The sequence below is a fragment of the Heloderma suspectum genome, chromosome 5 (genome assembly GCF_057233095.1).
Source record: "Heloderma suspectum isolate Gila_16-S chromosome 5, 16-S_ref, whole genome shotgun sequence".
NCBI lineage: Eukaryota > Metazoa > Chordata > Lepidosauria > Squamata > Helodermatidae > Heloderma > Heloderma suspectum.
Window position 1 is genome coordinate 150,962,908 of NC_139462.1, and position 17,854 is coordinate 150,980,761.

General features: G+C 41.2%; 1 protein-coding gene across 1 annotated transcript in view; it reads left to right on the forward strand.

Annotated features, from left to right (window-relative positions):
- Nucleotides 1-17,854, forward strand: part of GLI3 (GLI family zinc finger 3) — a 325,138-nt gene that overhangs the window by 114,382 nt on the left and 192,902 nt on the right. The window contains exon 4 of the mRNA XM_084857806.1: nt 15,598-15,630. Within this exon, the coding sequence (XP_084713932.1) occupies nt 15,598-15,630 (33 nt within the window). The remainder of the gene's footprint in view (nt 1-15,597; nt 15,631-17,854) is intronic.

Sequence of the window (17,854 nt, forward strand, 5' to 3'; positions counted from 1 at the left end):
TATTGTTAATTTCATCCTTCTTGTTCTACGCTTCAGTTCTATGCCCGTGTAATTCGCATTGAAATAATGGAATTCATTCATGCATAACTTTACACAGGACCAGAGCAATAGTTCTATTTTGGTTTGATTTTTTCTGATTTTAATTTAGAGTAGTTATTTAATAGTTATACCCCACTTTCCTATTAAAATAATAACTAAGTGGCTTGCAATAAAATAGTACAATATAATAAAAAAGCAAAACAATAAAGTTACATTGTCATTAAAACAAGAAGCATCTATATAAAACTTCAGCAAAAACGTCATAAAACAGCAGGTTACTGATTAAAACCTAATTTGAATTAAAACTTCTTTTAACCATCCATCAAAAGATGGAGGAGAGGAAGTCTGGCAAAACTCCATTGGGAGGGAGTTCCCCAATTATGGTGCTGCTGCTTAAAAGACACTGTTTTTTGTACCCACCGTCCTCATGTCATGCATTGAAGGGACCAAGGACCAGGGTGTAGGTCTGAGTTTTATTATTTGGCATAATTATCATGTATGTAATATGTCCTAGGAAATGGTCCGAAGGCACATGATAGTTGTATCAGCCTTGCTCAGGCTAAGCAGACCTGGGTCTCCTAATTTATTTACTATTTAAATATGTTATTCTTTGATTGGAGATAAAAGCAGGGATGTCAGCAGCGGGGGACTGAGCTGGTGCTGGGAGGATCAGCTGCTAATCCCAGTGCCAGCTCAGTGGCTTTGCGTGCTGCGCACCACCCCCAACTACTCGGGACTCGGCCAGCGTTGGAAGAGAGCTGGCTGAGTTTCTTACATGTGCTGCATGCTGCCCCTGTAAAGGTGGCACACACTGTGTGAAGCCACTTGGCCGGCTCTGGGAGGATGAACTCCACCATGTGTGCTGAACAGAGCAGTTAGTTTGGCCTTCTATCTGTCTCTTGGGACAGTGTGGTGGTGGTGGATAGAGTCTGCTTTAATCTTCTGCTTTTGGTTGTGAACCTTTTAAAATTATATTTGGAGGGAATAATTCTTTTTGTTAGCCTGTCTTCGGGTTTTAATTTTCCATGCAGTTTTATAGATGCGTTCAAGCTGCTTTGGTCTGTTGGAAAAAGTGAATCATTCCTAATATATACATTGTCATTTGAAACGTAAAGCTGGTATCCCTCTATGGTTTTTGCAGACCATGTGAAAGGACTGTTGGTACTTAGTAAGGCCTGAGGAATTAGTCTGCAAGAAAGGAAAGTAGGCAGTTAGTCTAGGTTTTCGAAATTTTTGGTGCATGGCTGTGCAGTGTTTCTGAATAACTCAGGTTGAATTTTTGTCTTTGAAACCCTACTGCTAGTCAATCACATTTCATGGTGGTGGTGTTATTTTTACCCCACCTTGTATGGATTTGTTTCTGTGAAGGATTGCGATTCATTAGACAAGTAGATTATTGCTAGATAATTCTTATAAAAGGGCCAGTCCTTTTATTGCGGAGGCAGATGCATTGGCAGATGTTCTTAGGTCAGTTCTCTTGGATTTCAGTGGATGTTATAGCATAAAGGATCACAACTTTAAAAGTTAGAGCAGGGCTGGATACCTGCTGGGGATTCATGGGCTGTATCCCCCACAGCTGCAATTGCCACCACCAAATTTGCTGCCGAAGTTTGGTGCCTCCCCATTTTTCCTTTAAAACAAGATTTTTAAAACAACATCTTGCTCCTCTGGGGTTTCCAGGAGCTTCTGGAAGTGCAATTTTGTGTTAAATAAGGCATGTGCTCCCCACATTTTGTTTTAAAGGGAAAATGTGGCAGGACCCCCCTGCATTAGAGGGATACCACAATAAATTTCATGTGCATGCCCAAATCTGCAGGTGTGCAGTTAGAATTTCCTTCCCAGATTCCTTTCAGCAGTCATCCTTTCTGCCAAACAATGGGGTTATGTAATATTCAGCACATATGGGATGCATGGGTGATCTCTGCCAATTTTGGTCCAGAAATAATTTAGATGTGCAGGGCTACCCCAGATTTTAGAACAGAACTTATGCAGGGAACTTTTTTGAATCCAAAAACTGTCAAGTAAGCCTTTAGCTACATAATCAGATTTTTTCTGGACCCATAATGGAGACTAGTTACTTCCCTTAAAGGACTTCCCCAAATCTGTGAGTAAGGACTTCTGGTTATTTCCAGTATTCCACTTCTTCAGTATGAAACTTTGTGACTTGCGGGATCTACTTATAAGCTGTATATAGTTGTTCTTCAGAATGCAGGAGGGTTAAATATGGCAACAGGGATGGGCCCACCCCAACATCCCTGTGCGCTCCAGGGCCTGCCTCTTCATTCCCTGATGTGGTGAAGTCTGAATAGAGATTCTACTCACATTCGATTGATCCTGTTTTATCTGGCTCCCTGATTATGCAGAACATTCTAGTAATGTTCACTGAATGTGAGTAGAACCTCCGTTCAGACCTCCTTGCTCAGTGCAAGGAGGCTGGGGAGTGAAGTGCTGGGCCCTGGTGTGGATGGGGATGTTGTATGCACAACAATCTTTGAGCAACAAGTTTTTAGATTGTGCTATTCATGGTGGCTCCATTGAGTCCACCTGTCTGTCATTTGGAATAACGAGGATCACCCCAGCAATCGCTACAGTCCCATGTGGATGTTGGATATGCTGATATCGAAAAGATCCTCCATCTGTGAGCATTCTTAGGAACAAAACAAGTAGGGACTTTTTAGGTCCCATATTATATTTACATTTTAAAACATCTTAATTAATCTTCAGACTTGTATTTGCTCCCATGGGGCCTCCTCTGTGTTGATTAGTGTGTTCCGATTTAACTTGATTTGTTTCCTTATGAATGGGATGTGACATTGCATGACTGTAGCGCTTAAAGCGGTAACCAATTAGAATATTTTACTTTGGTATGTTTATTTGGGGTTGTTTGGCCATTTTGTTTGTGAAACACATACGAAGATAGCGTTGGGATTTCATATTTGACTTTTTAAAAGTTATATTGGATCCAGTTGACTGGATTGCGTTGGATGAATGCAGGTTCTATGTGATTGCTGGGATAATTTTGGCTGTTGAAGTGTTTCAGTTATGAGAATTATTCATAACAAAAGCTTTTGTTTCTGTGGACCAAGGTTACCATTGGATTCGGGAGTCTTCTAGCCATTCTCTTCCCTTTTGTCTTATTTATCATTTATTACAATATTGGCTTCTGGCCAGCCACACAATTTGAATGGCTTTTGATTTGAAAGCGTTAAGATAGCATTTAGCCTCTCAAACCTCCCCAACTTGTGGTTTCAAGACTTTGGACTATGAGAACTCTGTTCAGTAGCATACATTGAATCATGGACTGAAATCACCTTAGCTTTGTTTGTTTCTTAACAACCTCTTTGTATATCCAAGTGCCAGAATTAAAGTTTGGAGATAAATGGGTGGAGCTCCTACCGAAGAACTAATGAACTTGTCTTAATGGACTCAACGGGAAGATCTCTCTCTCTCTCTCTGTCTGTCTCTTGTGTCTCAGGGCTGGCCCTAGGATAAATAGCACCCTGGCCTGGGTGAGGAGTTCCCTTGGTTTCCTCACCCCTTAGTCAGTTTTGCAGAGCCACCTAGAGGATTTATGGGGCCTGGGGCAGGTATAATGTCCATCGGGAAAGTTTCTTTTTCAGTTTCCACCTCGATGTCATTTTGCTGGGTAACAACCAGTGGAGCACAGCTTTACTTTGAGGCAATGTTACCAAGCCCTTAGTACTTCAAATACTGTAAACCTTACAAGCACTTTATAAATAATAATAAAATAAAGCTGTAAGCTGTAAGAGGTCATCTGGATCCTTTTCTAAAAATAACTTTATTATTTTTAAAAATGAAAATTACGGATATTGTAAAATAAAGAATGCTTACCAAAAGGTAGGAACTGCTACAAAACAAAAAATACTGTAAGCAAAACCTGAGATAGTTCTGTTGTCTTGCATAGTGTACTGCCACTGCTCAGAATGTGCTTTTCGAGTTTTGGCTTGTGCAAACTGTTGCACAGTGGCTGAGAGATCAAACAAATCTTACTGTTGCAAAACAAACACAAAACAGTAACATTTTACTGTTGCAAAACAAACAAAAAATGCAAGAGCGTGTCTGGACCAGCAGGCTTGATCCATATATCTTGATCAGATGTTATCTTTTTGTCAAGAAAACCCATAGGGATAATAGAGGATATGTATCTTGCACCTATTCCCTGCTCACCTTACTGTATGTATAATATAATATTTTACCTGAGCTGTACTACTTATTTAGGATCTCTCTGATTCTGCAATACTGTCCCCAGATCAAGAGGGGAGGGAATTGATTGTGGGGTCATAAAGATCCCATGAAGAGATCTTTATGATAGCACAGTCCTAGTTTTACATGCAGTAATGGGGTAGGAGAAGGATGTGCATGAACTTCAGGCATGCACCAACTGTTACCCTGGTGACTTCCTTGCTGGAATAATGCCTGAACAAGCCCCTAGGTTTTGCCACACAAAGTGACTGCTGCTGGGGAGGTTTCTTGGGGTTTTCTGCTACGCTGACCCAGTTCGCACATCATGACGGCAATACCTGGGGTGTTCAACCCAGGAATTGCGGGGATGAATGGAGTGCACAACCCCCATGTTTGTTGTTTCCACTTTCAATTAACAACCCAGGAATGCATGACATGAGAACCTGGGAGCTCTGGGTTGTTTAGGAGTTAAACAACCCAGAGTTAACCCAGCAATTGCTCATGGCTTGTTGTTGTGACGTCTGAACCGGAAAACTGGCAGTAAGTCCTAATCCAATACAGAAGCAGTGAGTCCTAATCCAATACAGAGTGGACAAGTTTTGGAACTGGGGACATAGCAGAAAATATGATTAATGTATATAAAATGAGGGGTTTGGAATCAGTGAATGGGGAACCGATACTTACCCTTTCACATAATGCTAGAACCAGATATCACCCGATGAAATGCATAGATACCATGTTTAAAACAAAGACAGTAATCTCGTGGGGACTTTTTTTTTTTTAACACAGCACTGGGTTGGCCTGTGGAAGATGTTTGACTTTAGCAATGTCAATAACCATTCGGTAGCAAGCCCAGGACATCTTTGTGAATGCCTAGGGCTTCTCACGTAATTTTAACTTAAAAATAAATCCCTTCCCCTATAAATTTTAAATAAAAGATTGGCACAAGCACTAAGAACATTTGCATGCAATGAAGGGGGGTTGTATAGAGTTCCTTTAATTATTTAATGATAGCCACGTGGCTTGTTGCTTCCTGGTTATTTTCCCCGCTAATATGATTCTTAATATATCTCTATATAGTATGAGTCTTTTTGTTTTTAAGTTATCTGTGACATGCTGCCTTCTCATCTTGGCTTCTAGCAATACTGAACCCCCTATTTTGAAGTCGTCTTCGTGTTAAAAGCCATCTAGTTATAACTCTCAAAAAATAAGAGGCTTGTCTCTGGAGGACAACTCCACATTGCAGATGGAATATAATCCTTAACATTGTTCCCCCCCCCCCCTTTCCTTCTTCTTTCAAATAGCTGGGGACAGTGAGTCAAGGAGTGAGAACTCCCTTTGTTTCATGTAGTGTGCATTGCAGGGAAAGAATGTAACAGAGCAGAAAATGAAGAAAGACATAAAAGAATCTCAGCTCAAGGAGGTCAGATCCATCACAGACTTAGCGTTGCCTTCAAAGATGCCTGGGAAAGGTGGCAGTTCAAGACAATTGGAGGAGAAGCATGGGCTAACACTGAGATAAGGAATTCTCACAGAATCCTGCTATCTGGTCCCAGTTTGCTTTGATGTAACTCTGCAAGAGAAGACTTCTGGGAGCAGGCTACTGCTACCCTCAGTGATAGGCTGCTGTTCGTGAGCCTTTAAAGGTCTCATTACAGTGGTCCTTGAGGATTAATCCTCTTTAAAGTTTACATGGGATGGTTTTGTTTGAAGGCCCAGCCAGGGGACCTTGGTACCACCTATACAAAATGTTTGTGCATCCTTTTTTTGGCCCTTCTCGTTCCTTTTCCATATTACCAGTATTTGACCAAAAGCTAAAACCCAGTCATCTAGATCTTTCTGCTTCCCTCTTTGGCTTTGCTGGGATTTTTGTTGTTGCTGAGCACAGCTTGAGTGGTCACCAAACCATTAGCAATAAATTGTCAGCTTCTGGTTACTGTAGTTACTTAGCCTGCTGCTTTTCTTCTCACTTTCTATCTTTCCATATCACTCCTGGGCAATTTAAGAAAGTGAAGCTGCAGCACAAAAATACGTTTTCTGTATGAGCCTGGTCATACAGGATTTAATAATAGAACAGGAGTAAGAGCGCACAGTAGTCCCAACCCAGAGATGGTTCATCTGTTACGTTCTGCCCTGTTAGCAGTCTAAGATAGTGGATGGAGATGTGCATTTACATCCACATTGCAAGATGGATGGGAAAACTGCACCCACACCTTGCAGTGCAGATGGGAATTGTATGGGATGTTTTACATTCAACTGTGCATCAAATTGTGGATGTGCACCTGCATCCAGTCTGCTTGTGTGGTTCCCTGCTCAGCAAGGGAATCGATGTGTGGAAACCTACTTCTGTATATGGATCTCCTTTGCTGGATCAGAGCAGTTATAACTTATTTCCTTATTCATTCTGAATGTGTAAGAGTATATACATGGAATATACACATAAGGCCTTACTGACTTTGGTAGAACTGCCGCATTTGTTCAGGGCAGAGAATAGCTTACTGACTTTGGTAGAACTATAGCATTTGTTCAGTGCTGGCTGGTTTATTTTGTGATCAGAAATATGAGCCTATGCTTTTACTACACGGGAACATCTTATAAATTAAATCTGGTGGAATATCTTGGTTTTAATTGTTACATCAGACCTGATCCTATACTGTGTTACACTACAAAGGTTGTCAGGATGGGGAATGAGGACTGCTCTATCTTGGAGGCAGTAGGACCCAAGGAGTTGTGGTTTAAGTAAACAGTTCTGTTACTGCTCTTTAGGAACAGTTACCACTGACAGATGCAAGAATGGTGTACACAAGCTAACAGAAGTTGGTGGTGGGTAGGTGAAATCGGAGCAGGACTAAGAATTACTCTCTTGCACACATTCCTAAAGGAATGTTGGCCATTGTGGAATAAGCTATATTGACATAAACTGATACATGCTGCTCTGAGGGCCTTAATGGGTGACGTGGAAGGATAGAAATGTAATCAGTAATATAGAGAATTAACGGGTCATAAAGCCAGTGTGGTAGGATGGATCTACTCCCATGCACAGAATGCTTCAGTAGCTATATTTGTGCAATCCATTCTATGTTTAGGATCAGATATGAAGAGGCAACCTGTTTCAATATTGCCAAGATTTTAAAAGCAAGGAAATTGGTAGTTAAGAACACCTTATGCCTTCAAAGCTCTCATAACATCCTAACTCATTAATAAGGCATAAAAATCATACGTCACCGCAGTGCAGCAAGTGTAATTGCAACTCTAAACAAACATAAAGACACTCAAAACAGAAGAAGGCCAAATAATACATTCCTCAAAAGAGCAATGTGGATTACATCAGGTGCAGGAAGAATATGTGAGTAACTCTCCCCCCATAAATCACCACTTTTGCATGTTTTTAAATAATTTAAAGCATTTCAGTTATCAAATAGATCAGAATAGTAATATTAGTTATATGTATTTTACTGAGACTTAAAGTCCTTTTGAGTAAATCAATTTCTACAAATCTATATTGCACTTGCCTATCGTGGCCAGGATCCAAAGGACTGCTTAGGATGCAAAAAGGGGTTTGAGTTAGCCCAGTGAAATGTCTGATGTCTTTCTTGTAAAACAGCTGATCCCTGTGCCATGTCACAAAATGCTTTTCAGTTTTCCCTACGTTTCACAAATAGGAGGGAGTACCTGCTAAAAAAAATAATAATCAGAGAAGAAAGCCTAAAGCCCTCTTGGTAATTAGTATCACAGTTCTTTGGGTCCAGGAACATGTGATTGGTGCCATATATCTGTCTCTTCATGTACTTGTTTGAAAATATTTTGTATTTGTAAATGTTTTAGTAAGTTCTTGTTTCTTACTGTTTAAACTGGATTTCAGATTAGTTTGCTATAAAACAGTCTCTAGTGCAGGGTTGGGGAACCTGTGGCCCATGGGCCAAATGTGAACCTCCAGAACTCTCAAAGCAGACCTCTGGACTCTCCCCAGGCCCCACGTCATTTCCTCATGCCATGACTCCCCAGCAACCCTGCTCCAAGTTATTCATATCATTTTCTCCACCCTGCACTGTCCCCTGTCTACATGAACGGAAACTTGCACGTGTTGGGAAAGGAAAATGTCTGGATGCAAATGCTGCCTCTCTCTCCTTTTCCCCACTTGCATACTGAACACAGGTAGGAGTCACATCTGTAACTCCACCCACTTTTGGCTCTGAACCAACCCACTTTGCTGCTGACTAGGGCCATTGCTGGAATGAAGACCTCAACAGGAAAAAGGTTCCCCACTCATGCTCTGAGTAGGGAAGGCTGTGTGCAGCAAAGCTGGCCACATCCCCGTCACTCCTGTTTAGGGGCAAAGGGACCTTGGCTGGCTCAGCTTCGCTGTGCATGGGGCTTCCCTGACCAGGAAAGCCCACGTGCAGCAGAGGTGCACAGGGAAAGGGGCGGGGCATATGTAGGGGGCAGGGTGTGGACTGCAAAGTGTGCAGAGGTGGTACCCTGCTCTATTATGATTTTGGACTTTTCAGGACTTCCCTGGTTCCCATATTATATTTCTGCCATCCCTCTTCACATTCTGTGCTTACAGAATAAGTATTTATCAGTCTTCTCTATGTTATCTACCCATGGTTCCTCTTGGTATCATCTGCTGATTGTCTATAACAGTTGCCTCTTATTATTATAATTGTAGATAACATATGAAAAACTGAACGCAAGTAAAGTCCCTTGGGCTGCAATCCTATATCCCAGGGGTGGGGAACCTTTTTCTGTTGAAGGTTGCATTTCCTCAGGGGTAATCCGTTGGGAGCTGCATGCTGCTGGTGGGCAAGGCTGAAGGGGCCTCAGTGGGCCGGGCTAGAGCCAAATGTGGCATGGCCACCCCCTTTTCTCTCTCTGTCACTCCTTCTCTCTTTCTCTTTCTGTTCTAACCCACCTTGTGAGCGGCTGCGGGAAGGACACATTGTTCTTGCCAGAGGTCTGAATTTCTTGCTTGTAGAGGGCTTTGAAATGAAGCCAGGGGCCACTTGCGACCCACCCCTTCTATACCTATTTACCTGGGAGTAAGCTGAATTGAACTCAGTGGGACTTACATCTGAGTAGACATACATAGGAGCATGCTGTTAGTAATCGTCAATAACCTGGTGGGGTTCATGGGCTTTTGTGACTGAGATATCACTTTGCGGACCAAGTTTTTTGCCCAAGGGGGAATAGTCTTAAAGTTTAGGAGTGAAGGTTCTGTAGGGGTGGAACCACCATACTTAACAGCCGTCACGTTCATGTAGCCCAATTTCTCTGCTGACAGTTTTTCACTAAAAGTTAACCAGAAGGGACAGCCTCAGTGCAAGATTTGTATATGAACGGGAAAAGGAACATCCTTTCCCCTCTTCTGCATGCTTTACTGTGAAAGAAAGGAGAATGGTATAAACCTGATATTGGGGAGTAAGAGCCCACATTACGCATATCTAACCAACCTAGATTCAGTGCTTAGTAAGTGGACTTTTGTGCCTGTTGTCCTAGCAAGTACTAGATGCTGTGTAACTAACCAAATTCCCTTATCCTTTTTGCCCTTTCACTGTTAAGAAATAAAGGATGCAGGCAAATGAGATTTCTTTATAATGCCCTGCATGAAGAACCTGGGAGATGGTAATGGGCAGCATCTTGCTGATGTGTTTTAATAAACATTAGTTTACAGCCTCTGACAGCAGTGGGCAAATACATGCATTTACTTCGACAATTTCTCGTATTTGTATAGGCATAACTCTCCTTAAATCTTCCCAGCTGGGAGTTAGGCTAGCCTTTCCTTGCAGTGGAATCTGGGCTTTGTTCTCATGTTCAGCTCAGCTCAGTCTGGAATAATTCAGAAACATATTAGATAGATTGCTACTCCCAAAAGGCCTAATGGAATAACCTTCACTCCCAGCCTTTGGGAAATAAGCTCACAATCAGGCGGATTTCTCGATTAAAGAAAGAACTAACTGTGCGCAAATTGCTCCATAACAATTTGCAAAGAGTCCACATTAGAAATTCCTTGCAGAGGGAAAACTGATACACCCCCCCACACATTTATAAACAGAGAAGCAGGCTTGTGAAAAGCAGAATGTCTTCAGTGTTTTTTCGTTGTTCCTAATCAGCATTTTTTAAAATGTGTTTTTACATTCATTTGGCAGCGAATGCTGGGAAGTCTTGCTGCTTATGAAAATCAGTGAAATGTGCTATCTAAACCATGTTCAAACACACACACACACACACACACACACACTAATGTACACTGTTGAGTCTAGCTGGAACAGATTGGTGAAACTTCTTGCAGTCAATTTTTATTTTGGTAATTTGTTTTGATTGTGCGCAAAAAAGGAATGGAAGTGATTTCATGTAATGTTGTTGGGACTACAGGTGTTTTCTGGTTAAATTATTCAATAAATCAATATCAGGCCTGTTGCTGTAGGTATTGTTTAGAATTGGATATTTAAAAGATTGTCAGTAACTTTCCTTTGATTGAACAAGACACTCACATCAGGCGAAAATGCTGTATTTTGATGAATGGCTGTGTTAGGCAGCCAGGTCTAGGGACATAATAGCGAGCAGTTCCTATTTTACTTACATTCATTTTTTAAAAAAAGTGAAAGCCTATATTGCATAAAGGAAACAATTCTTAGATATCCTTTCAAACTTCCAACTGCTTATCTGAAATTTTAGTTTTATAATGACATACAATCTCCCCTCTCCATTAAAGAATATATACAACTTGTGTTTGTTAGCCTGGAACTGGTTACCGCTTTAGTTAATTAGATAGTTCTCAGCCCAAAACTACCCTAACCACATATATTACTGTATTTTGTCCATAATGGTTGGGAATTTTAGGCTTCAGTATTCTTGGAAATGAAATGAAAGTGCAGACTATGAGCAGCTCCCTCATTTCTACTAGAAAGATCCTGCAGCCCTAATGCTTTCTAAAACCAGAAGAATTACATGGGAAGGAGGATTAGGCTTTCTAGGTTCTCAGCAGCATGTACACAAATGCATCTCCAAGGTCCTTTTCTCATGTTTTCATCTGGGGCCATCTTGGTTGAGCACACCAGAATGATGACAGGACCCTTTGGTCGCCATGGGCGCACATCTGAGCTTATCAAAGATTCTGTGCCTGTTTCCTCTTAAAGATGAAACTGAGGCCCAAACTAAATCTAATGGGAGATGTGAAGCTGCTGCTAAAAACTGCGACCCCACATCTCATTCTCCTCTCTTCTCTGTTGCTGCCTGATAATACAAAATGTGTTGTATGATATCACTGTGAGTTTACTTGTTCCTTCTTCACCACTGGCTGCTTCTTGAAAGGGCAGGGAAACTCACAGGCCGATGGTGTCACACACTGTGTGTTTTGTATTACTAGATATCACCAGAGGACAAGATACTGGGCTGTTCTTTTCAGCAGTAACCACACATTTCTCGTAAGTTTAGCACAAAGGGTCTGAGGAGGAGCTGATAGAGAAAAAAGAGAAGATAGATAATAGAGGAGCAAGACTCTGAAGACCTTTGAAAGTAAGTACAAGAAGTTTAAAGTGGAGACCAGAAGAGAGGGGAAGCCACTGAAGAAAACAGGACAAAGCAGTAATATGATCAGAATTGTATATTCAAAAACCTCTTGGATAAGAAGTAGTACAATTGCTTACCTTCTGGCATTAACTTACTAGGTGGTTCTCATAAGCAAGCCTCTATTCCTCAACCTCATCCCCCTGCCCATTCACAATATTTAAGGTGCAATCCTATGCATGTTTAGACAGAACAAAGTCCTACAACTCCCAGCATGGCTGGCTGGGGCATGCTGGGAGTTGTAGGACTTTTTTTTCTGTCTAAACATGCAGAAGATTGCACCCTTAATGAATTGTTTTTAAAATGTACATACTACTTTTCAATAGATTTCATAATGGTTTCACGCAAGTTTCAGAACCAACAGCTTAATATGGGAATAATAATACTGAACCACCTTGAAGGTTGCTGTGTATGTGAAACTCTTTGAATGTACTAAAGGACGATATGTTGCCATTACCACTAGTAAAATGGCCTTCATTCTGGTGTGTGTGTGGGGGTTGGGGTTGACGACATGACTTCTATATTGCAAGGAATTTTGCGGCCCTCTGCCCATACAGGAACATTGCATTGACTGTGGAATCCCTGTCAGTAGCGGCTGCACCTCTTAGTGCTAGAGGTCTGTAATGCAACCTTGTCCCCAAGTCTCTGAAATGTTGTCCTTACAATTTTCTTTGTTGCTGCTAATGTTTCTGAAGTCTCCAAATCTCTTGAAACCTGTTTTGTGTTAAGCCAAAGCGATGCAAGGCCGCTTATCAAAGGAAAGATCCTGCAGTATCAGATCCCAAGGTGTTTGTTGTTTACAGTAACCGGACATGGGGCTTTAATTAGCATATGAGTGATGTCACCTTTCTTCTCCAAGCAGTTACTTTAAATGCTTGATGCTAACATTGTAAAACTGCCTGTTGACTGAACAATTCTGTCATATAGTTCTGTGTATATCATTTGGATACTTTTGTAAGGCTGACATGAAAACCCCACATCTACAGCTGAAGTACGCAACTCTGTGTTTCGTTTAACCTTGTCTTAATATTGGGGCAGAACTGCAAGTATTTCATAGGACAGTACCCCAGATATGCTTTTTGTTTGAGGCCTGTTTTGTTCATTACATTTAAATTGTTTTGTTGTATTTCACCAGTCTGAAGTTCATATATAAAACCTATATTGATCTTTCAAGTCTCCCATACCCATGTTTTTTTTTTAAAGTAGAATAGGTAGCTAATGCTATGCATCCATGCATGCTATTCATATTTGATGGGATGCCCACAAATTTTGTATTTGAGTAAGCTTCCCCAAGTACAGAAACGAACAGTGAGCTCAGAACTCAAAAGCATCACTAAGTAAAACGTTTTGGGGAAGTGTCCTGTTGAATGTGATAACCAGGTCATAAAGGTGGAGAGGTAAGGCCTGTGGTAGTTATTGATGTCAACAGCCAGGCCTTAGGCAGAAGGCAGCTAGCTATTTCCAGGGTTTCAGTGGTCCTTGCCCATCCCCATGATTAGCAAAACCAGAATAAATTATGCAGAATAGTAAAAACTGCAGAATAAAATATGCAAAATAAAAATGATTATGCAAGTTTGCATAATTGAATCAGGCTGCAGAATCTAGCCTGCAGAAATTTAATCTCCTGTGTGATTGCTGGCAGCTGTACAAGCATCCGGTGCTGCTTCCAGGTTAACAGAAAGCACTCTGGGAGAATCAGTCATGGTAAGGCGAGAGGCTTTTACAAGGTGCATTTTGAATTGATTGAATGGGGACAAAACTGCAGGAGAGAGAGGCTGCTTCCTTCCTGTGCTAAGTATTATGATAAGCAGGTTACATACCGAAAAGGATAAGTGTCTTGGCTTTCATTAGTTTATGGCTTTTTCAGTTAACCTTCTTTATTGGAGAAAAGTAGGTTCATGGACCTAGGGTTCATGAATCTTTGGAAAGAGATTGGCATCAGCAAGGGAAAAGGGTTGAAAAGCCTTATTAGTAGTTTAGTATGAAATCTCTAAATAGCCCCAGCTGTTGTCAATTGGAACTTTCCTATTAATTTCAATCTGAGTAGCATTTCACCCTTACATAGATGTGAAGGCTACATTTACTGCTAATCAATTATTTTCAAGTAAGCACTATTATTCCTGTTTGTTTGCCTCTTCTGCAAAAGAGAACTGGGCTCCTTTACCATGAATAGTTGTCTAGAAGAGGAAATTTCAGCAGGTATAGCTTGTCATACAACTTGTTGTATAAGCAAATAGATAATTAACTCCACGGTCAGCAACCACATTTTAAAAATTGCCCTTATTAAGAAGGCTTTTCCTACCACAATATTCTGTACATGAATTTCCTAGTTCTTTTCTTATCCTTCATTGTAGATGACTTTTGTCCATGTATTGAATGCCCTCTGTGTGATAACTTCCACTATGTGATTTATTCCAGTGTAATAAATCAAAATGTTATTTTAACAAAGAAATGTTCAGATAGCCTTAATATTTTAGTTGTTTTGTTTTTATGAGAAAGTCAGCAATTTTTAACGTGCCTGGACTTAACCAACGGGTGAACTACATGCGACAAGTAATAAAACTATGATGGCTGTTTCTTGCAGGCAAAGCTTCTTGGGAAGGAGATTATTTTCACCAGGAAAGCAGAATGATATGTATGTGGATGTAGGTGTTTTCCTGCCTAGTCTTTTTCTGCTGCAACACCCCCTAAATGGCATTCCCTTACCAGATGAATCTTTGCAAGGTCTGGAAGACATGGCTACTCCAGGGCCACAATCCTATATAAAGCTAGGGACGCTTAAGATGATAGAAATCATTGGGCTTAAGTATATTTGTTTGGTGACGGCTCATGTTTTAACCACTAATATGTATGGATGCTACTATTCATAAAGGCCAATATCACCTTTTAAAAGCATCTGTGATAAAAGCCTTTTATAAGATTTGATCTAAACCTGTGGATTGGTTATATCGGATAGTCTTTGTATTACATACAAAAGCCATTAAGGGCATTTGTATTTTGTATCTAGACCAGGCTTCCCCAACCTGGTGCTCTCCAGATGTTCTGGACTGCAGCCTCAGCCAGCATGGCCGGGGTCAAGGATGATGGGAGTTGTAGGCTGATCGATCATTCAGTTGTAATTTGTTCAAGCATGTTTACCAATTCCTTTGTGTCATGTCAGTAGTCTGTCAATCTGAAATATGTAAGTAAGCACTCTGAAGGTGTAAAGATTCAGAATACAAAATTACTCCTCACTGGGAATTGGTGGAACAGGACTGGGAAGAAACCATATTATTCAGCTGCATGTTTAATTGGAAGTAAATTATCATTAGAAGGATTTGCAGTTAGTATCATTAAAAAGCAACAAACTGTTAATTATTTAGTTTTGTTATTATTTTTACACTATGGGGTAGGGGCAGCATTTGGATTTTCTGCCCAAAGCACCAAAGTATCTTGGGCCATTTCTGAACAAGTATGCATAAGATTGCAGACTAACATGGCTATTATAATGTGGCCAGGGCTATTTCTTGGACTTGCCATGGGAGAAAAGCTAAAGTTCCTGGTTTGCATGTAACACTAACCGAACCATGGATGGAAGGTCTTTGGGTTGTTTAGGAGCGATCGGGCACCAGCATGCTGCCTAATTCATGTTGTCGTGATATGTAAATTGGGCCACTGCCGATGTAGGCAACAACTGGCTGAAATCAGGGCATTCAAAAATCATGACACTTCTTTAATAATCTAGGTGCCTAATTTTTTAGGGATTTGTATTTTTTATATAATCACAGTATCCTGTATGTTTTGTTTCAGACTCGGCCCCTGCTTTGAATTCTATAAAGTACTGTAAGTAAACTTCTTTGTTGTACTCAATTTATTACTGTTAACATTCATTTGCAATGATATGTTGCTATGTTACATGTTTGTTTCCATTTAATGTGCCACATTTTCCAATTAAAAGGTACTGGAAATTTAAAAGCTATTGGAATCAGTGTTCTGATTCCACGTAAGGTAGCTTTGTAAGATTTATGACTTTACAAGTGACTCCCAGCGGCGGTCATCCTCTGGATTTATTTATGAACCTATGATGCTGCCTTATATCAGAACAGACCATAGATCCATATAGCCCAGTGTTATCTACTCTAACTGGCAGCAGGTTTCTAAGGTTTCAGGCAGAGGTCTTTCTGAGCCCTTTTATGGCTTGTGATTGTTTTAACTGGAGATGATGGGGATTGCACCAAGTGTGAAAGTATGAACTCTACCACTGAGCTATGGCCTCACCTCATGATAGAAGAAGACGGGACTAATGTTTAAGGCAAATGCAAGAAAGAAAATACCTGACGTAGCTAATTTCTAGAACTATTGCCTAGAGCAATCCAGGGACATCGTTCAATACATCCAATCCCTGCCTTGGTGTTTCCCAGTGAGAAGTGGATGATTTCTAGACTTTGATTTGTCCACATTTCTGTTCTTGATTTCCGTGTGTGTGTGTGTGTGTGTGATATTACATCATATCATATCATATCATATCATATATCATATCAAGGTGGCTTTACTTGTTGCATAATTACAGTAAATACAGAATTTGAACATGAAAACGTAACCTAAGGGTGTTTTTAGAAGTGATGAAAAAAGCACACCTTTAAAACTGGAATGTGCTGCTTGTGAATTACATGTAAGTGTAGGAGACTAAAGATAACATTTAAAAAACTGAATGCAGATCTAATCAATGAGCCTTGTCATTTGGTTCTAGGGATGTACGAAAGTCACTTACCGTTTCGCGGATCTGCTTCGCGGTGGGGGGGAGGCGCTCCGTCCCTCCCCCTGGAATCCTCGATGGGGGGGAGGCGCTCCATTCCTCCCCCCCGGAATCCTCAGCCGGCCGGCTGAGCTCTGCGGCGGCTCTGTGGAGCAGCTGGCCAGGCCCAGGTGAGAGCCGTCTGCAGCCGGATTTCCGGCCGCGGAGGGCTCTGGGTAAAAAAACACCAAAAAACCGTGTACGCAAATGGCGGCGGCTATGGCCCCTGCCATTTGCGTTCCTTATTTTTGGCCATCTTAGTCTAGGTAAATATTTACGTAGACTATTACGGCGGAAATAAAGGAGAACGCAAATAGTGCCTGCTACGCTATTTGCGTTCCTATTTATTTTGGCCGTATTAGTCTACGTAAATATTTACGTAGACTAAGATGGCCAAAAATAAGGCATGCAAATGGTGGCGGCCGTAGCCGCCGCCATTTGCGTACACATTTTTTTTTTAGCCTGCCGCTATAGGCTACGTAAATACTTACGTAGCCTATCACGGCCTCTGCAGGGATGCAAAAGGCGTCCCTGCGTTAGCCGTGATAGGCTACGTATGTATTTACGTAGCCTATCATGGCATGAAAGAGGAAGTGAAGGGCGGCTGCAGGGTGGCCGCCATTCGCAAGTCAGTGCCAACGAAAGCAGGTAAGTGCTCCATTTTGCGCTATTTTCGTGGGGTGGGGGCTTCGTGCCGCCCGACTTTTGTGGTTTGGGGGAGGCGGGAGCTTCGTTCCGCGATGGATTTCAGGGGGCCGAAAGCACTTGCATTCAGCCTCACCGAGATCCGTCGCAGAATTCTCTGACATCCCTATTTGGTTCACAAATGTGGAAATGACAAAAATTCTCAAGTGGAAATGACCTAAGGCATAGCCCCATTTCTTTTAAATATATAGGCATATATTATGGCCCAGTCTTAAGGCCTCCTGCACCAGCACTTTATAATGGTGTGTGCCAACGGCTACACCAGTGGCATCCCCCCAAATTATTATTTGTGCAGTGACACTATGCTAATGGTGTAGAGAGATAGTAGTACAAATATTTATGGAATGTCTTCAAGAGTGCCTTTTTGTTTTTCTAAAAGGGCCTATGAGAAAGAATAACAATTCTATGAATATGAGTGAAAATATGAAAAATGACCAAGTAACATATATGTCAAATTGTTTTCTTAATGTTCAACTTGTGGCTTTTCCCACTAGAAATCTGAGGAAGTGGTTATTATTACACACCCTCCCATTCACAAAAAGTATCCTGGCAGGCAGCCAACTTCCC